We start from the raw sequence: 21839 nt of genomic DNA, 5'->3' as shown, positions 1-21839 counted from the left end.
TTAATCTAAAATTTAGTTTAGCTTAACATATTTGTTGGGTAGATTTGACATTTGTAGGTGTTTATGTTTATTTTGACATTTTATTTGGTTGATTAGAAACGTGATGGTTTATGATACATTTTTTAGGACATTCAATTCTCTAATTTGGCATTGATTTATGTTTGATTTTTAATAGTTTGATGTTGGCATTAGCGCAATTCATATTTGGAACTACATCAAATGGATGTCATCCTTTCAAAGCTCTGTGTTGTTGCAATGACCTCATGCGTCCACCTAGAGAGCGTCATTGAGCCATAGCATCCCCCCACTTCGCTTTCATGGAAAGGCGGCTTGAAAGAGTACAGGCGATCTCGCCTCCAATTGTCTCAGTCTAACGTCATGGAAAGAGTTACTTTGTGTCGGGGCCGTGAGGAAATAGAGCCACAGAAACAATACCGGCTCGCCTAAGCGCGATGACCGGAGAAGGCTGTTGTGATTTTCAAAAGGATCGAGCGAAGATGCCCAGGAACCTGCTTACGAGACTCACGGAGCAAGTTTGTGTCTGAAGGAAGGAAGGAAGGACGGGAATGTGGAGTTGCCGCCTCACCATGTTCACGGATACCATCGCTATCAACAAAAGTGCACTTTTCACTTGGAATTATTTACAACCGGGACCGTTGCCAGGATCCGTAATGTGACGAAAGTGCGACAACTGGGTATAAACGAGCGGTTCTGGTCCATTTTTTTTTTTGGATTATTAAAAGCCTCGTTACAGGATCTGGTTGGTGAAACCGGTTTTTAAACTGACTTTTTTGTAACAGGGAAGTAGAAATCTAAATTAACGAGGGCCTTTGAGTGCGTACAAATAACTCAATTTTTAGACAAAAGAGTGTTTGCATCAATGGACTAGAGTAGTCTCGTTAACGGTGAAGTGTAAGTCAAGCATAAGTATAGTAAACAGTTTTTGACTGACTGTGCTGTTGCACACCTGATCCATGTCATGTGAGATGAGTTGAAATATTCATTAAAGTGCCCTACATGTTTCCAATACAGCTGATAGGCACCATGTGCATGTAGATTATTAGATATTATTAATATTATTGTTTTGTAACTGGATCAGGATCAAGTCAAGATGTCGGTGAAAGCCAAAGCACTCTACACTTTCCAAAGTGAAAACAAAGAGGAGATCAGCATCCAGGAGAACGAGGACCTGATCATCTTCGACGAGAACTCGGTGGACGGATGGTTCCAGGGGGAGAACAGCCGAGGGGAACGGGGTCTCTTCCCGGCATCCTATGTGGAAGTTATTCGCACGCGTTCCAACTCTAACGTGACCGACTGCTCCATCAGCCCGGCAGGCTCTTTGGGGAATGATTCCTGTTTCCTGCCCTCCACTATGAACACAACCCTCAACACGCAACCGACTTACTATGATATCGACGACGATGATGACTGGGACGATTGGGACGACAGGTCCACTGTGGTGGAGGACGCCGATATCGGCCGGAGCCCTGGGGCCAACGGTCACTCGCATCAGAGCCCGCCATCCAACAACCCCAACGTGCACTACCGGGCCAAGCCGCCCATGGAGCGGCAGGACAGCATCTCCAGTGCCAGGAAAAGCAGCATGGTGGGCCGCAATTTGAACCGCTTCTCCAGCTTCGTCCGCTCGGGTGTGGAGGCCTTTGTGTTGGGGGACGTACCCATGATGGCGAAGATAGCTGAATCCTACACCATCGAGATGAGCCCCCAGGGGCCCAGATGGAAGGAAAACCCACAGCCTTTCTCATGTTCCATTGAAGACCCCACCAAGCAGACCAAGTTCAAAGGCATCAAGACGTACATTTCGTACCGCGTGACGCCGAGCCATACCACTCGGCCCGTGTACAGGCGCTACAAGCACTTTGACTGGCTCTACAACCGCCTGTTGCACAAGTTCACTGTGATCTCGGTGCCTCACCTGCCGGAGAAGCAGGCCACGGGGCGCTTTGAGGAGGACTTCATCGAGAAGCGCAAGCGGCGGCTGATCCTGTGGATGAACCACATGACCAGCCACCCGGTGCTCTCCCAGTACGAAGGCTTCGAGCACTTCCTGATGTGCGCCGACGACAAGCAATGGAAGCTGGGCAAGAGGCGGGCCGAGAAGGACGAGATGGTCGGGGCGCACTTCATGCTGACCCTTCAGATCCCCAACGAGCACCAGGACCTTCAAGACGTGGAAGAACGGGTTGACACGTTCAAGAACTTCGCCAAGAAGATGGACGACAGCGTCTTGCAGCTCACGCACGTGGCCTCGGAGCTGGTTCGCAAGCACCTGGGCGGCTTCAGGAAGGAGTTCCAACGACTGGGCAACTCTTTCCAGTCCATCAGCCAGTCGTTCATGCTGGACCCTCCGAACTGCTCCGAGGCCCTCAACAACGCCATCTCTCACACTGGCCGCACCTACGAGAACATTGGCGAGCTGTTCGCGGAGCAGCCCAAGTACGACCTCTTCCATATGCTGGACACGTTGTCGCTCTACCAAGGCCTGCTTGCCAACTTCCCAGACATTATTCATCTACAAAAAGGTAATCTCGAATTTAAAACTTCACAATCCATCCTTTGCCCTTAAAAGCCGTTTTCACAGTCAGGGTGTTTTGGTTGGGATTTGAGTTCTGAGGTTCTGGGTTCAGTCCTGAGCTCCAGGCTACCTGTGTGAAGTTTGTGTTCTTCCCGTACTTGGATTTAAACTTAGCTCCTCCACAACAAGCAAAGTTATCTCTCGTTGAGATGTGTCTAACATGCCGTCAAATCGGAGAAGCTCCCTAGGGTTTGACGTAGCCTTCATCGAATTCTTAGGCTGGGTCCTCCAATGGGTGCAGCCCTTGGATACAAGTATTGTCCCGCAAGACCTTTTAAACCTTGACGTTTCTGTTGAAATATGTGATAGTAGAGTAAGGGTGGGTACAACCAGGAAATGTCCCGAGATTTATGTGGCTCTTGTAAATGTCTAAACGGGTCTCCTTCGTCGAACGTGTAGTTAGGGTCCTCCAAAGTGTATAGTCCCTAAATGCGAGGGAGAGAGAGAGAGACAGAGAGACAGAGACAGAGACAGGGCATGTGTTCCAAATAAGCATATGGCTATTAGGCCTGTGCAAAATAATCGATTCTCATAAGAATCGCAATTCTCATTTAGTACGATTCAGAATCGATTTTGAATGTCCCAAAATCGATTTTATTTAAATTATTTTATACGGTCTTGCCTATGTCTGCCTTTATTGAGAGTGCTCTTCATGTTGTACCCGGTTTGGCCACTGAGGGGCAGTGTGGTTCAACTGTTAAAGTGGTAGCCACATTAGAGAGTAGAAGGAAAAAGTCACAATCAAGTTATTCCAATAAAAGTTGTTTTTTTTCAGCGTGGAGCTGAATGATGAAAGTGCCGCGAGTAGCATGCTAATTAGCATTAGCGAGTCAGACTGGAGTCGATCATTACAATTTCTTGCACATCTATAGACTGAAGCAAAAATCAATGTCAATCAAATCATTCTGAACCAAAAATCGTTCTCAATCGAAAATCGATTCTGAATCGAATCGCAGGCCCAAAAATCGGAATCGAATCGAATCGTGAGACATTCAAAGATTCCCACCCTTAATGGCTTTACATATAGGTTCTGTATAAAGGGAGAAAAATGTATGGTATGGCCACTATCATTCCCTGACATCAACCTTGTTGACAACCTGTGGAATGTCTTCGAAAAGGAAGATCGACGAGGGTGGACGAGGCGATTCTTGCGTCCTCCATTGAGATACAGGCAAAATGTAAACTATTCAACAATGGTCAAGACCATTGAGGATTGTGAAACGTCTCCAAAGATTTGCGCCGTCGTGTGTGCGTGAGCCGTGTGTTCTTGGTTTTCGGACCTCTCTCGGGAGCGCGAAGCTTACAGCTTACGTCAGGCGAAGCGTGCACATCGAGTTTGTTTGGCTTTGGAAGTCATCTCCTTTTTCCGCCTCACTCTTAGGGTTTTGAAATTGGTGGGGCGGGGTGAAATTTCCGGTGCATTTCGATAGGAAGTTAATCTGGTGAATTCTGATGATTTTCAAGCATAAATATAAGCGTTTTGTCATAAGGAAAAAAAAAAGTATTACAGTTTAAAAGCATGACATTTCAGCTGATTTGTTTGTAATGAGTACTTTATCAAGTTTTCAATATTTTATTGAATGAAACATGAATTTTGATGAGAAAAGGGGGTGGGGTTTAATAAGATGTTCTTCTTCCCGCTCTTCCAGGCATTATTGCAAATGTTCCTTTTTTGTAAGCTGTGTAATTGCTTATCTCTTTGCGTATCATTGTAAAAATGCTATTGCCTGAAATTTTGAGTTAAAGATGAAGTCAGGTCAACAATTGTCTTTACAATGATATGGTATGTGCCACCACTAGTCTAAACACAGCATTCTGATTAATATTGCGCTTGTGGAATATCAATTGAGCAGCAAAAGCCACAAGCAAAATGTCCGACCCTGAGATGGATAAAACGGATGGCTTTTGCTGCTTAATTTATATTCCACAAACACATTATTAATCAGAATGCTGTGTTTAGACTAGTGGGGGCGTATAGAACATATTATTGTATTTTTTTTTTTTTTTGTGACAGCCCATTTAGCTGCATGCTGAAAACAATGCAAAATGCTATCAGTAAAAAATATCTATATATTGAAAAAAAATTTTGGGGGGTGGATGCTAAATTGGCATACTGGTGTTTTGAGTAACGAGTATAGTCACTGGACAAATTTTGCTTGTATCTCAGTTCCCTATTTAGAGACAACCTTCAATTTAAAAAAAAAAAAATCCTGCTTTTCCCATTAATTCCCATAAATACATGTTAATTCCCACGCAAAGTTTTCTAATTGAAAAATTACTGGAATTTTGCAGCCCTGCTCATTCTGCTTTTCCATTTGCTTCTTCTCATCCATCCTTGTGAAGTTGGCGCAGGGGCCAGGCTTGGATTGCGAGGGCTAATTGCACCACATTGTTCCAGAGTGACGGGCCTCGTGAGGTTTTTGTTTGCGCAGATGTGATCGCCACCGGCCGCCACCGCCCCGCCACATCACACTTACTTCTTTGTTGGAGCATCTCAATCCCAGAATGCATTGTGACGCGTCCTGTGACGCGATCGAGTATTGTGAACGAGATGTGGCGTGCCGGTCGAGTACTGCTTTTGTGCAGTGGAGTTCCAATCAGAAACAAAAGGAACTCTTGAAAGTTTCGGTAACATAACACAAAGGGGCATGAAACGGATCTGCCCCTTGGTAGAGGTGTCATGGGGATGAGATCTCCTTGTTATGTAAGAGGCCCTTCCTTGCCTAAATGACATCAGAAGCAGACCTCAGTAGTAGGGGTGGGAATCTTTGAATGTCTCACAATTTCGATTCCGATTTTTGGGTCTGCGATTCGATTCAGAATCGATTTTCGATTAAGAGCGATTTTTTATTATTCAAAATGATTTGATTGACAATGATTTTTGCTTCAATCTATAGATGTGCAAGGAATTGTAATGATCTACTCCAGTCTGACTCGCTAATGCTAATTAGCACGCTACTCGTGGCACTTTCATCACTCAAAAGAACGGCTCCGCGCTGAAAAAAAACAACATTTATTGGAATATATTGATCGTGACTTTTTCCTTCTACTCTCTAATGTGGCTACAACTTAACAATGTATTAGACCGTGTGGAACCACACTGGCCCTCAGTGGCCAAACCGGGTACAACATGAACAGCGCTCCAAATAAAGGCACACACAGACACAGGCAAGACAGGATAAAATAATTTAAATAAAATCGATTTTGGGACATTCAAAATCGATTCTGAATCGTACTAAATGAGAATCGCGATTCTTATGAGAATCCATTTTTTTGCACAGCCCTAATAGCCATTACTCGCTACTCGCGGCACTTTTATCACTCAAAAGGAGGGCTCCACACTTTGCAAAAAACATCAACTTTTATTGGAATATATTGATCGTGACTTTTTCCTTCTACTCTCTAATGTGGCTACAACTTAACAATGTATTAGACCGTGTGGAACCACACTGCCCCTCAGTGGCCAAACCGGGTACAACATGAACAGCGCTCCCAATGAAGGCACACACAGACAAAGGCAAGACAGTATAAAATAATTTAAATAAAATCGATTTTGGGACATTCAAAATCGATTCTGAATCGTACTAAATGAGAATCGCGATTCTTATGAGAATCCATTTTTTTGCACAGCCCTAATAGCCATTACTCGCTACTTGCGGCTACTCGCGGCACTTTTATCACTCAAAAGGAGGGCTCCACACTTTGCAAAAAACATCAACTTTTATTGGAATATATTGATCGTGACTTTTTCCTTCTACTCTCTAATGTGGCTACAACTTAACAATGTATTAGACCGCGTGGAACCACACTGCCCCTCAGTGGCCAAACCGGGTACAACATGAACAGCGCTCCCAATGAAGGCACACACAGACAAAGGCAAGTCAGTATAAAATAATTTAAATGAAATTGATTTTGGGACATTTAAAATTGATTCTGAATCCTACTAAATGAGAATTGCGATCCATATGACAATCGATTTTTTGGCACACCCCTACTACCTGCAGTAATACAGCAGAACAACCAGTGTTTGCTTTTGGCTACTTATGTTAGAATTTAGTATTTTCCCAATTTTCCCAAGATGAATCACATCTATTGTTTGTAGTAATAAAATAAAAATGGAAGAACTGCTGTTTTTAATACAGATGGTAGCTAACGTTGCAAAAAAAATGGTAAAACTGTAGAATCAACCTTACTCACTGGAACGTTGCTGGTTTTTAACAAAACACAAGACTGCTGAGTGGGCGACCCCGGCTCACCATCAGTTCCTGTCATTATCGTATCCAGGGCGACCACAGTGTTTTCCCGAAATCTCCACAGAGCAAATATTTGACGGTGCAGCGCTACAGTGGACCAAGCCCAAAATGTCCTATTCCTAATTGTTTTAAGATCCCACACACTGGAATTATTTACAATGACGCCGTGTTAATGCCGTTCAGCCTCGGAAAGACTTGTCTTAATCCACCCCCGCCTTCGGTTGTTGCTGATAGTGGGATAAAAGCTGTGGTGATGCACACCAGAGCTCATTATTGAAGGTTGCGGAGCTCGTTGAAGCATGCCTGGAAGACTTTTAAGCTGGACTTGGAGAAGTTAGTGATCCTCTATATGGCAATACGTGCCAAACCACATCGATTGCTTGTCTGTCTTATTTGGAAGCTGATCCAACAAACCGGGTATATATCCAGGATGGCATTGGGTAAAATTGACCCACAGTTCATATAACAAGCAGTAAAATAAAATAACAGCATGTAGTAAGTAGTATAACGTTCTTCAGAAAACTTGAGTGTATTTTATTGCCATGCTTATTTGCGGCGCTATCCACTTTGGCGACTTTGTTAGCCCCCCCCCCCCCCCGGCACTATTTGCTTACTCATAAATCTGGGCCCAGGCGAGGCCCCTCTCGTCTTCACACGAACTGCCCGTCCACATGCTGCGGCATTTCTGCGCATGTTGGCCCACTGATTCGCACCAACGGAGACCACAGATGTCTCCCAGAAGTCTCTGTATCGCCCTCCCTCCCCACAGCCGAATACCCTTCAGGCACTAGAGTGCAAAAAGCCTTTATGTGATAAGGAAAATGTTCTTTTCTAGTACTCCTGAGACCAATCTTAGTGCAAAAAATCCCAGTAGTTGTGTAAATAATGCTAGTCTGTAGTCATTATTACACAAACAGTGCCTCTATTATTGTTGTCTTTTGTTTGATTTGGATCCAGTCCAGCAGTTCTACCATAGAACAGTAGTTCTCCAAAAATGAGATTATTTTTCATCAGATTAATCACATTTTAGAATTTGATTAATCACGATTAATCGCTTCATTAAAAAGGCCTTTTATCAAAAAAGTTTGCCTGCCAAATTCAAAGAGCACCTGTTATGTGCTAATTCTTCAACATCTTTTGATCCACTGCACACGCTCATCCTCCTCTTTTTCTAATCGGTTAATTACTTGCATAATTTAAAATGGGGGAACAAATATGTCATACGCAAACATTTATTAAATGCTTTACTTTAATGCATGTAGTTATGTTTATTGCTCAAACACAACCTGTGCTACCTATCAACGAATAAATGATCATCTGTGGCCAAAATTAACACTTTGACTGCCAGACGTTTTCAGAAAAGGGATGCCGTGGGTGCCAGCCGATTTTAAGCATTTTGACTGATCTTTCAAGGTCCACAGAAAATTATGTGTTTGGACTATGGAAACACACATACTACCAAATGAAAGATTGGACTCTCATCTTTCATCAGAAAAAAAAGTTTGCTTCTACCTTATTCCGTTTTTCAGTAATCAACAATAGAAAATGGTTAGTTTCACCTCTGTTTTGAAAAAACGTCTTTTAACGTCTTTGGCACTCCTCCATAGGATTTTACTAAACATTATTTAACGTTTTTGGCAGTCAAAGAGTTAAGAGTGCGATTAATCTGCGTTAACACATAATTAATGCGATCATTTTTTTTAGATTCATAAATTAGTTAACGCTTGAACGTTGACAGCACTAGTAAAAATTTTATGTTATCGTAAGCCACTGTAACATTAGGTTCAGTTTTGACATTACTACGGAAGTAATGCTCGTACGAATGTGACTGTTACGGATTTGTTTTGTTGCCATTTGCTTAGTCAAAGAATTGAAAGTTTATCCTTGATCACCTGCATGGGCATTACAATATGTTCAAACTGGTGATGATAAATCGACATCGATACCTTGTGTTGTCCATCATAGACGTGTTGTTGTGGTACTCAACACTGTACTTAATCTTAGTTCAATAAAACCCAACCAAACCCAAAACCCCAAAATGTCTAAATATGTTTTTAATACTTTGTCCTTCACTTCCCCCAAAACGTTTTTTTTTAAATGTTTTTTTTTATGCTAGAGCATACAGAAGGCTTTGATACAGCTTCTGACCTGAAGAGGTCGCTTAAAACAATGGTAGTTATTACAAAAAACGGCCAGCAGGTAGCAGCAGAGTATAAGAGATCAGCCAGGGCAATGTTGCAACACGCACTTTTTGCCCCCTGTTGTAAAAATTGATGAAACTTAGCTAAAGTCGAATTCTACAGTTGCAAACAAACTTCTTTTTCCTGATGAAAAAGGAGAATTTCTTTCTTTTGGTAGGTTCCAAGTTTTTATAGCAATAGAACAGAATATTCTGTGGGCCTTGCAAAGTCAGTCAAAATCCAGTAAAACAGCCGGGAGCGAAGGGGGTTGCTTCAGTGCAAATGGCTGGGAGGGAATGAGTTAAATGTGAGCCTCATGAATGTTCCAAGAAGAAAAAGATTCCTCTGTCAGGTCCTGTGTTTAACATTCAAATCGGCGCATTTCTCTCGGGCGCTTGAGCAGCCAAGTTGTTCAAGCCAAACCCGTGTTTACAACAATTGGGTGTCGGCTGAGATCATAGGTCAGCTCAGTAGACTCGTGTTGAGTTTCATCCTCAAGCACCTTCAGGATTACTAATATTGACCTCAGTCTATTAGAACCTGATTGATTCAAAAGACCCCGTGACCCAAGTACGTCTGCAAATGGGGTGGAAAATATCCTTGGCAAGTAAAGTTAGGAAATGATGGTAGTTTTAGAGTTCTTGTCAGTGCGCTCTACCTGTAGCAAACGATAATTAAAACCTTTTTGGGTTTGCTCCAGGTATGCGCAAAAAACAGAGTTTTTTTCCTGTGCTACCAAAGCAGGAACCCGCTGGCCGATGTTTGCAATGTCGTGGCCTGTTTGGCTAAGAGATGGCGGACAGTAACAGGAAGTGAGTCACGACATCCATGTGGGCGACCACAGCATAAAACATCCAGTTGACATTTGGGTTAAAATCACTAAATCAAAACACTTTAACGACAATTCAAGGCTGGAAAAGTGCTGCAAATTACTTTTTTGACTTTTTGGGAGTTTCAATCTTTGGACAGCTACCTTTATTTGTTCATGTCCACCACACCCTCTGTAGCCATTACTGTGCTATTATTTGAATGAATATGCCCCCCCCCCCCCCCACGTATTCTATTTAATTAATTTAAGTGGAAAACAGCATTTGGCTCGGACGAGGTCTGACGATCCCAGCAGCAGTGATTCATGTTCAATTGTTCTTTTAACTCTTTGACTGCCAGACGTTTTCAGAAAAGGGATGTCGCCAGTGCCAGCCGATTTAAGCATTTTGACTGATCTTTCAAGGTCCACAGAAAATTATGTGTTTGGACTATGGAAACACACATACTACCAAATGAATGATTGAACTCTCATCTTTCATCAGAAAAAAAAAAGTTTGTTTCTACCTTATTCTGTTTCTGAGTAATCAACAATAGAAAATGGTTAGTTTCACCTCTGTTTTGAAACAAACGTCTTTTAACGTCTTTGGCACTCCTCCATAGGATTTTACTAAACGTTATTTAACGTTTTTGGCAGTCAAAGAGTTAAAAGCAGGCAGTTTGTTAGTTCCTGCCGTTTATCATACTCTCATTTCATTAGTAGAAAGAAAACATTATGAATCGTGTAGGCACGGTTGTTCTTGCTCTTATCAAAGAAAGAACCTTGATTTTCATTTACGTGAAACAGTAGGTAGTCCCGTAGGCCCTTTTGAATTATTATTATTTTTTTTTAATTCAACATCAGTATTTACTCTTCACAATCAATCAATATTGATATTCAATAAAACAAGGTCCTGGATATGCACAGGTTGTTTGGTTATGAGGCGCCATTATTCAGGAATTTGGGCCATTTCCAAGTGGTACGCGGGTGCCCGCTACTAGTGGTATGTGAAGGATCACTGAATTAAATGTTCAAACTGTACATAATGTTAAAAATTTGATACAAACATTTTTTTTAATCCAGTAAAGGGCTCAAGACTGCAATATGCCCCAACAATTTGAGACGGCGCAACTAAAATTTTCATCCACTCGCGCCAGTAAAACCAGTAAGTTTGCAGATTTTTAAAAAATAATTACTATGCTTGAATCGTTTTTGTTGCTTCACACTTTAGCCCATTTATCAGTAATATAGTGAAAATGGATGGGATGAATGTTTACATTGCAAGTTGATTTATAGTGTTTGCCCCTAAATTGTCCACTGTGCTTCTCGTAACAAAAGTTAGTCTGGAACCCTAAGTAGAGTACATTTGTTAAGCAGAGGTGGCAAATCCAGGTCCAGTAAGTAAAAACCCTGCCACAGTTTGGCTTTAGCCCCAGGTGCTAGCTAGCTAGCTCCCTAGCTAGCTCCCTAGCTAGCTCCCTAGCTAGCTCCCTAGCTAGCTCCCATGGTGCTCATTTACCTGCTAGCTCGCTAGCTAGCGTCAGGGGCTAAAGCCAAACTGTGGCAGGGTTTTTACTTTCTGGACCTGGATTTGCCACCTCTGTTGTTAAGTTGTGTTTACATTCTAAAGTTGTGTTTACATTCTAAGAACAATACAATTGCATTTAATCTTTTAGACCCGTTTGTTGTCAAACATGTACGGTATTTACGTACTTTATCATTCTTATTAAACTGTCCTAGGAAAATTCACCTGGTCACCAAAAAATTTAAACCAGGTACACTATCGGTTATTATTATTATTATTTTTAGAATTTCATGGCGGGCCAGCTCAAATGCCTTCACAGGCTGTTTATGACCCTAGGCTCCCCACTCTGTCTTTAAAGGGAAAACATGGGTCCAAATTTGGAGCGTGGCATGAGAACTGGATGAGCTTTTATTGAAGAAGGTTGGCTGAATTTGCTGATGTCGGAAGAAAAATGCTGGCCGTCTCACGAACACGTGGAAAGTAGCAGTTGAGAGCATCTGTATTTGTTTATGTTTGGATCAGTCGGCTGTTTGGCATCCCGTGCAGGGAGCAGCACATCTTCCTTCAGTGAAACCCATTCAGCATTCTCTCCTTTGTTTCTTTACAGTACAATCGGAGTCCTTCTCTGATCCTTGAAGCGCAAGCTAAACAATGGATATGTTAAAAATGACGTTCAGCCCACAAATGCCCATAAATGTAACATAGTGAACTCCCAGTTGAAGTTTATTGTAAAACTGACAAACAAAAGAAAAGAAAATCAAAGGCTGTATGTTTTAAAGCAAAACCTAACACCATAAGATGGGCTAATGGAAATTAGCAACATTTTTCAACGCTGGGCTCAGCAAGTAGTTTAGCCTCTTGTTGTCATGGTAATGAAAGTTCTTGTGATGGGGTGACCCGTGGCTCATTTGCATGAGACAAGAGTGCCCCTTCAAAACAGGCTGATTTCAGTGAAAGTAAAAATATAACAACAAAAAAAAAACTGTGCTGTACTTAATTGATTATTTTTATGTTAGTTTTTGCCAAAGTCATGGCAACATGACTAATACTTGCAGTTGTCATGGCGACATGACATCCTTCCTCAGATAAGATGTCTCTGTCCATTACACGTGTAGATGCTTGTCACCGACTTTAGTGAGCATTGACACAAGGTTTGTTTGGCGGCCAACATTTGGGAGGTCAGCTTTGCAAATCTGGAAATCTCCATGAATTTCGCCCAACCAAATTCAACTTTTGATTGTGAACATATTTTTTCATAAGTAGCCAAACATGACCCAAGGGTGGATTTTGTAGCAGCTGTGATGACTTCCTTTCGAGATCAGTGCTGAGATGAGAGAGGCGGTTTCTGTTTTCCTTTCTGGGGCTCTGAGAAGAAAAAAACAAAACAAAAGAATTGCAACCCTTTTGGGTCAGTGTTCCGTAACAGCGCCTCGGATTTATCAGATAAATTGCGCAACATTAGCTGCTGCCAATATTGTGAGTGTGGGACCCCTTTTGAGCTTGTCATGCGTTCTCGAAATTCCTTTTCAATCGTTTTATTTTTTAGTTTGTCCCTTCCCTCATCAGTCAAATCATCAGGCTGTTCCTTCACTTCATCACTCATGTTAAATAAGTACGTCAGTAAGGGTACGGTTACACTGGTTTTCGCTGCGTTGACCAAATGTAACGTCTGTCAATACAATAATTTTGATAGAGATTCTCAAAGTGTGGTATTCATACCAGAGTTGTTAAGTACAATTCAGTTGTATTTAACTTTTTAATTCAATGCATTTGCATTTCAACTATATAACTATATATTTTCCAAAACAAAAATATTAAATATACTATTGAGGAATACAATTTCTGACTTGAATCTACACTTTCTTCTACATTTTAACTCTTTGACTGCCAAAAACGTTAAATAACGTTTAGTAAAATCCTATGGAGGAGTGCCAAAGACGTTAAAAGACGTTTGTTTCAAAACAGAGGTGAAACTAACCATTTTCTATTGTTGATTACTGAAAAACGGAATAAGGTAGAAACAAACTTTTTTTTCTGATGAAAGATGAGAGTCCAATCTTTCATTTGGTAGTATGTGTGTTTCCATAGTCCAAACACATAATTTTCTGTGGACCTTGAAAGATCAGTCAAAATGCTTAAAATCGGCTGGCACTGGGGACAACCCGTTTCTGAAAACGTCTGGCAGTCAAAGAGTTAATCTTGGTCATTATGGTGGTACTAAAAAAGCTAGCTATTTTTTTTAGGCGCTACTTATTTAGTGCAAAAAGTTCAAGAAGAGCTGTTTTATGACGTTAGCGACAGCGCTAAGCTACTGGATGAAGGCCTGTTTGGCTGGAGCGCTTCTGTAGTGGATTCATCGTTTTGACTTTACTGTAATGATCCGCACCCTGTCGTGGTTATTGTTTCCATAGTTTTTTCCTCGCTAGTTGAACTGAGTAATCAAATACAGAAACTTACTTCGTGGCTTTGAGCAAACGTCACATTTCCACTTTGCAAGTTCAATCGTAACTGATTAAAGATTCTTGCAAAAACTTTTCAAACGTACTACAATGAGGGGAAAAAATGCATTTCTACACAGGCAAGAACGGCTGATTCGTAAGAAAACTGATGACTTTCAAACATTCGTCAACTCAGAAATAGAGAAAACAGGATGGAGGGGTTGAGTGACTGTGGGAGGGATGATAAAACAATGGGCACAACAACAGCCGTATCAACAAAAGTAATAGTCTTATGATGACATTTTTCAGGACACCCCCCCCCCCCACCCCCCGGGCCTTATCGTAATCAGTCTCATACAGAGCAACCCTTACTGCAAACTAAGGCCGACACATTTGTATTAAATAAACACTTGAAAATCGTGAGAGCGAATAGCGCCGTCTCCCAGAATTCCTTCTGCCCTGTGAGGCTTGTGGGAAAAGAGCATTGAGCAGACGCCAGAGTTCAGCCGCCCGCAGGATTGTGGTCACAGTTAATCTGACCGTCCTCATTCTTCTGCTTCTTCGACTGCCGCCGTGCGCATGCGTGATTGTACCAGCCTGTAAATCTCGCTGCGTACGCTTCGCCGCTTGTTTAGACGGGAAGCCTGCACCGCCCCCGCCTCTCTTTCCTAATCCCTCACAGACGATCTAGCTGCCACAAGGTCATTAAGCTGTCACACTAGTGCCATAAGTAGGTGACTATCTCATCACAAAAACTGGAAGCATTTATACTTTTTTTTTTTTTTATGTTTTTTTTTTTGGGGTGGGGGGGCGTCTTTTTTTGTGATGAAGGGTAACCGTGTCGGCAAAAGTTCCGTTTTTACCCGGCTTCTTGTCCTGTTTCGGATTTTCTTTTCAACTCAGCATTCCACTTAAAATTAGCGCTGTTGTCAACTTCAAAAAAACTGCAGTGAACGCATCAAGGTCTTCAGTTGTTCACTTCTGGGTAAGGAGACACATTTTATCCGAGAGGAGATTGTGGGCACCGATAAAATGGACAACAAAGCGGAGACTGTGGCCAGCAAGAAAGTGGCCATTGCAGCAGAGGGAAGACTGTGGACAGTGAGAATATGCACCTGTTTAGCAAAATAGAGATTGTGGGCAGTGAGAAAATAGATCCCTGCAGCAAAGCAGAGATTGTGGGCAGTTAAGGATCAGTGTACCAAAGTGGAGACTATGGGCAGCGGTAAAACGGATCGCTGCAGCAAAGTAGTGAGCGTTAGCAATATATTATTTTTTGTTTAAATGCCCGTTGCAGCAAAGTGGAGACTGTGGGCAGTGAGAAAATAGAAGCAAAATGTAAACTGTTGGCAGTGAAAAAATAGATCCCTGCAGCAAAGCAGAGATTGTGGCCAGTTATGGATCAGTGTAGCAAAGTGGAGACTATGGACTGCAATAAAATGGATTGCTGCAGCAAAGTAGAGAGCGTTAGCAATAAATAAATAAAAAGTGCCTGCTGCAGCAAATTGCAGACTGTGGGCAGTGAGAAAAGGGCTTCTTATTGGACTGGTTATTACACTTAATGAAGACTAACAAATTAACTAAAACAAAGTCTTTAAAAAAATGTTAACAAAATAAAATAAAAATGAGAATACTTTAAAAAATATATAAGCAACTGAAACTACTTTTTATGTTAATAAATCACTAATAATTAGAGCAAAAATGTCCTTTGTTTTCATCTTTTTCAATGAGCATTCAGGGTTCTTTTTAAATGTATTATACTAAATGTATTTATTTTATACTCCACATGTAAAAAAATAAACCAATGCTAAAACTAATAAAAACAAAATTAAACTAAGCGTTTTTCATAAAATACAAAGGAAACGAACTGGATGTAAACAACAAAAATCAAAACTAACTCTCATGAAAATTCCAAACTATTATAACCCAGCTCCCTTTACGCCCGCAACACGCTCACACACGCACCCTCCTTGATGCTAAGTGGTGATGCACATTCTCCCCTCATGTGAAAAAGGGAGCACATGAATGTAGGTCATCTCCACAGTCTCCTCTCTCCGTGCTTTCCCACACGCTTGCCAGGAATTCCGCTCAAATTCCGGGCCCCGACGTCGACTCGAGACGTCGTTACCCCGACGACTGCGGGGCCTGTCACGGCTTGCCAACGACGACAGCGCCGTTTTGAACATTTGAAATATTCCTCGTTTGTTTTTTTTTTTTTTTGTTTTTTGTTTTTTCGCGTTCATGCTCGACCGTTTGGACAGGCTGGAATAATCAGATGGTAGTGTGAGGTGGCGACGTGCCCGTGGAAAAGTGACGTGATGGCCGCCTGGGCCAACGTGGTTACAACTTGTCCTCAGACGTTTGGTATGCAGAAAAGGCAAAAAGTAGCGTTTGCTTGGTGCCCCTTGCTCCACAGATTCACAACAGTTAATCGTGCTACAATGTACACTTCATTTTACACAGCCGCCATCAGCAATAAAATAAGAGGGGGGGTCACCGTCCTGCTGCGTTGGGTTGAGGGCGTTTAGATGTCTCTGGGGTTGGTGAAGGACTCTGGTTAGTGGCCTGGTGGGTGGTGTCCGGTCGGTGCTGGATTTTACTTTCCTTTCTTTTCTTTGGTCCTTCCTCGGGTCTCCTGACGGCCTCACGACGCTGGCTGGATTCTGAAGTTTCCGGTTTAGGTGAACGGTATGGGATTTTTTAATAGGTTTTAGGTGAACTCCTGAAAAAAAAAAAAAAAGTTTTAGGTGAACTAATGAATACACACTCACACGCACGCACGCATACGCATACTCACCCACATACAAAAAAAAGAAAAAACTTTTTAAAGTCACATCGGTAAAATTACCGAATGAACAATACTGAGCTCTCCAGAAAAGAAAAAAAAAAGCAATAAAATAGGAGACATTTTACTAGTTTAGCGCTAAACTGTATAATAATGGTTCTTTTATTTTACTCTATTTTTTTTACAAGTCTTTCACATCATCACCAACTTTGTGAGGGAAAACACTCTTAAAAGTATCTGCATAGGAAGAATGAAGTCGCCAATTTCCAGACTAAACTAAAACATGTTTCTAGGCAGCCAAAATGCTCGGCCCGTGACAGTCTTGTTTTTGAGGCTTTGGTGAAATCTGCCTCCCAACCTCATTGTTTTGTCCCAATATTACACAGGACCCGTCCCGCTTTTTTTTTTTTTTTTGCCATGTGTATGCCAATCACACAGTTGTTATAGCGATTCATACAATAAAACCGTTGAAAGTGAATTAACTTATAAATATTATTATAAATAAATCTTTTTTTTTTTTGCTGTCCCCCTCAGGTGCCTTTGCTAAGGTGAAGGAAAGCCAGCGGATGACGGACGAGGGCAAGATGGTCCAGGACGAGGCCGACGGCATTCGCAAGCGCTGCCGGACGGTCGGCTTCGCGCTGCAGGCCGAGATGAGCCACTTCCACCGGCAGCGGGAGGTGAACTTTAAGGACATGATGCAGGCGTACCTCAGGGAGCAGATTGCCTTCTACCAGCGCGTGGTGCAGCAACTGGAGCGCACGCTGCGCATGTACGAGTGTCTTTAAGGTACGCCGCGTGCCAAGACCGAGGACGCTACGGACTCTTGCCTTTTTCCGAGACTTACTGTGCACCTATCACATAATGGACAACGACATCGCAGCGCAATGTTTATTTTACATCATTTAATGTATTATGACATTACGTGTAGGTTTTCAATTCTTAGCCGTTCCTATAGTGGATCGTTCACACTAACGCCATCAAACGGGTTCAGTCCTCTTCTCTTTGTCATGCTAAACAAACAAAAAAAATCAAGAATGTCTCCTTTTAAAACACATTGTCAGCAAAACTTGTTTCTTATTTGAGTCTGTCCTCATATATGGAGAAGTGACCCATCCAAATGTTGCTGAAGTGCCTTAAAGCCACGTTTCAACCAAGCGGTCTGCTTCAGTTCGGTGCGGTAAATTTAGTTTTTAACCCAACTGTAAATTATGTTGGAATATTTAGTAACTAATGATGATCAGAGGTGGCAGGTCCAGAAAGTAAAAACCCTGCCACAGTTTGGCTTTAGCCACAGGTGCTAGCTAGCTAGCTCTCTAGCTAGCTCCCCGGGTGCTTGTTTACCTGCTAGCTAGCTAGCTAGCATCAGTGGCTAAAGCCAAACTGTGGCAGGGGTTTTACTTTCTGGACCTGGATTTGCAATCTCTGATGATGATGGAAGCCTGGACCTTTATTGATACCAGAACACCCGGATTGGCACCCCAACATTTGGTGCCAATAGTTGATGATGAAACTTATCGGTCCCTCCACTACAGTTAGCAAAACAGAGAAATTGTTTTTTCTAGCACCTTACACAATTTAAAAAAAATAACCTGACAAATTGAACCAAAGTGTACTGTGTGGCAGAAACGTATGTTAAAGGAAGTTGTTTTCTGGTGCAAAGTAGTAGCAAAGTATTCTCTGCGGCAGTTTGTCACATGGACAAATTATCATCTGCGTCAGAAAGAAAGGTTTTGTTCACAATGTTTTGTCATAGTGTTAAATGAAATTTTACATATCAGAAGTACTAACTAGGAGTATCGGTAAGTACTCAAAGAATGAATTATTTACTGCTATCGGTCTGAAAAAGTGGTATTGAACATTGCTCGTGCAAAGGTTTGGAAAACGGGCTGCCTGTGCAGACTAAAGTTAGCATTTTTGCTAAGCTACGTTTGAGCGAGTCTAAACAAGAAACGTATTCTTTTTTTTTAAGGAGCAAAAATGGCACTTTTTGTATGTTTCAACAAAAAAAGAAAAAGTAATTAACTTTTGTTAAGTCGTGAGTGTGTTTGCGTGTTTTGTATGAATGGTTGTGATGGTTCTGTGACGTGAATGAAGATTTTCATGTGTCGGATTGACACTCCGGTGCGCTTGTTTTTATCACGACATTCCCAAAAGTACCAATTCAACTTCCTAAATAGAACAGATGCGTTTGTGGGTCCAAATTTTTTCGTCTACATGTGTTTTTTTGGTACTTTTTGACCATGTCTGTTTGGCAGTTTCTCCCACAAGTCCGAATTTTCCTACATCTCTTCTCCGTTTTTTTTTCTATTGCAGGGCTCTTTTTTCTCTCTGCTTTTGTAATTGAATCTGGCCTTGTGTGTGAGGAAAATGTGCAGGCAGCCTGAAAAAGGCCGAAAACAAAAAGCCGGCAAGGTTAGCATGTGGAAATCCCCTTCGAAATAATACGTGGTTTCACGCTTGGGGTGAAACTTCAAAAATTTATGTTGTAGATGTTTTGCTGACACGTTGAGGGTTTACAGGATGTCAAAAATGCTGAGTCATTCCTCACTTGGTTAAAGGAAAGGGGACATAGAAGCTTTAAATAAAAAAACATGAAAAGAAAGGTGGTCTGAATTTGTCATCTTGTCTCAGCAAGTTTGCTATCGGTCCATCTGTGGCCAAAATTGATCAATGATAAATTTTGCATTCAGGGCAAGTGAGCAGAGATAAGAAGTAACAAAGTGCAAAAGTATTTTTGTCAGTACCTTGCACTTTACTGAGTATCTTATTTTTTCAACTGCCTTTTACAGAGGTGGTCCAGAAAGTAAAAAACTCTTCTACAGTTTAGCTTTAACCCCTGGTGCTAGCTAGCTAGCTCCCTAGCTAGCTCCCATGGTGCTCATTTACCTGCTAGCTAGCTAGCTAGCACCTGGGGCTAAAGCCATGAATAGCGTTTTTCAAGAAAAAAGTTCAAATTTTAGGGGAAACTTTGTACTTTAAACTATAGTTATTTGAGTATCTGATATTTTACAAACGTAATATGGCATCTACATTTTTGTGTGTACAATTTTACGTGGATAAAGTGAAGCAGAATGTTAGCGCCTCCATGCAGACGAACATTTGTGAGCTGAGGGGGCCTATCCATTCCTCCACACCAAACTTGTCCAAACATGCTTTTATGCGAACAGAAAAAGAACCTCACCTAAACTCTTCCCACAAGACTGGAAGCATTCAATTGTCCGACATGTCTTCGTAAAATAATTTAGACGAGAAAGCGCTAGTCCAACCTGTAGTTAATTAATACTTTTGTCCAGATTTAATGTACCAGAGAATGATTTAAAATAATGAGGTAAATTGACAAAATTGTGAAGACAGTTAGAAGATTAATTAAAAAAATGCTTGTACTGTTTAAGCCTGCTACAAACTAATTGATATTACACAATTTCCCTTTTTAAAATAATGTATAGCTGAAGACACTTGACCTATGTCCTAGCTACATGTTTCAGGTTCTCGCAGTTTGTGGAATGTAACATGAGGAGTGGCGATGACGTCATTTTGCTCACAGGAGGAAATGTCATCAAGTGGAGGAAATTCCAACGAGGATATAGGATATACCTGAAGATGTCAAGTACGCACCTCTGCAAAGTTACTCGGTCGTTCCTTAGAATTTATTATTATCTTTTGTAAAACCAACAAAGGGCTTGTAAGACCACCTTTGGAAATGTTCCAAATACCAACATCGTCAAATCATGGAAAATTAAATAATTTGCTCTATTTATTAGTAAGCTGTATCAAATATTTTTGTTGCTCTTCTTTTTAATAATATGTGGGGTCAAAATAGTATAGGTCAAAGGCCAGTTACAGAGTGATGACAAATGAAGCATGAAGCACTTGTGATTTTTTTTTACTCTACTAGATGGCGATGGAAATGTAATCAATTTCCGTTGTACTAGCCTTTATATTTAAACCAAGAGTGCCTCCTAGAGGAGTAAAAAAATATTGCAAGTGCTTCATGAAGCTTCATATTTCACTATCAAATGATGGATAAAAGCAATGATGAGACGATTTACCCTAAATAATTTCAGCAATTTTGTTAATTAAGAATTGCATATCACACTGGCCGCCCTTCGCATTAGCGCTTAGTTTCAAAATATTCATTGTGATTGGCTGGCGACCTGTCCAAGGCGCATGCTGCCTCTTGCTCAAATTCAGCTGAGAGACTCCAGCTGCTTCGTGACCCGAATGAGATAAATGGCATACAAAACTGATGGATGGATTTTGCTGCATACCTTTGAACACTTGAGGTGGTCCGCAAAGTTTTTTGCATTCTTAAGTGCTCCCTTGTCTGACCGAGTCCTTCCGAAGGGAAAAAGTGTTGGATTGCGTCCTCGCTGCGAGGGCACCTGGTAAAACCATTACGGCCGCGCTAAGATGTGGCAGCAGATGTTTGTATAAAAAAATTTAAACTGCTGAGTGAAGAAACTAGGAGAGCGTCTGCATAGTTTTGCGAGAAGACGGAAAAGTGGCACACGTTGAGTCGTCACCACTTTCCCGCTGTCCTCGTTTCCTTTCCCGCACTTGAGCTTTAGGCAGCCAGCAGCTTTTTTGACATGTGAAGCGCTACACGCTAGTGACACTTTTGTTGTCTCATGTCTGAAGCCAGCGACCCTGGTGACATGGGCATGACCTCTGCTCTCCTCCTACTCCTCTTCTTCTGAGCGTGTGCAGGAGCAAATGGTTCTATCGATCGATCTATCTATCTATCTATCTATCTATCTATCTATCTATCTATCTATCTATCTATCTATCTATCTATCTATCTATCTATCTATCTATCTTTCTATCTATCGAAGTTAGCTAGCCTAGCTATTGTAGCTAACTAGCTAGCTTCTATCTATCTATCGATCTATCAATCTTTCGTTCTATCGACGCTAGTTAGCCTAGCTATTGTAGCTAACTAGCTAGCTTCTATCTATCTATCTATCTATCTATCTATCTATCTATCTATCTATCTATCTATCTATCTATCTATCTATCTATCTATCTATCTATCTATCGAAGTTAGCTAGCCTAGCTATTGTAGCTAACTAGCTAGCTTCTATCTATCTATCGATCTATCAATCTTTCGTTCTATCGACGCTAGTTAGCCTAGCTATTGTAGCTAACTAGCTAGCTTCTATCCATCTATCTATCTATCAATCTAGCTAGCTAGCTAGCGTATCTAGCTAGCTAGCTAGTGTATCTATCTATCTTTTTATATTAGGGGTAACTG

At 41.5% G+C, this 21839-nt stretch overlaps 1 protein-coding gene across 1 annotated transcript; it reads left to right on the top strand.

Moving 5' to 3' along the window:
* Positions 1-299: 299 nt before the first annotated feature.
* On the top strand, positions 300-19193 carry snx33 (sorting nexin 33). Its single transcript, XM_077568838.1, has 2 exons — positions 300-2546; positions 17120-19193. Exons 1-2 carry the CDS (start codon positions 1112-1114, stop codon positions 17371-17373), a joined length of 1689 nt encoding a protein of 562 aa, XP_077424964.1. The 5' UTR covers positions 300-1111; the 3' UTR covers positions 17374-19193.
* Positions 19194-21839: the final 2646 nt, after the last annotated feature.

This window comes from Vanacampus margaritifer, chromosome 6, assembly GCF_051991255.1.
Source record: "Vanacampus margaritifer isolate UIUO_Vmar chromosome 6, RoL_Vmar_1.0, whole genome shotgun sequence".
In the NCBI taxonomy this organism is placed as follows: Eukaryota; Metazoa; Chordata; class Actinopteri; order Syngnathiformes; family Syngnathidae; genus Vanacampus; species Vanacampus margaritifer.
This window is presented reverse-complemented; position numbering and strand designations above follow the sequence as displayed.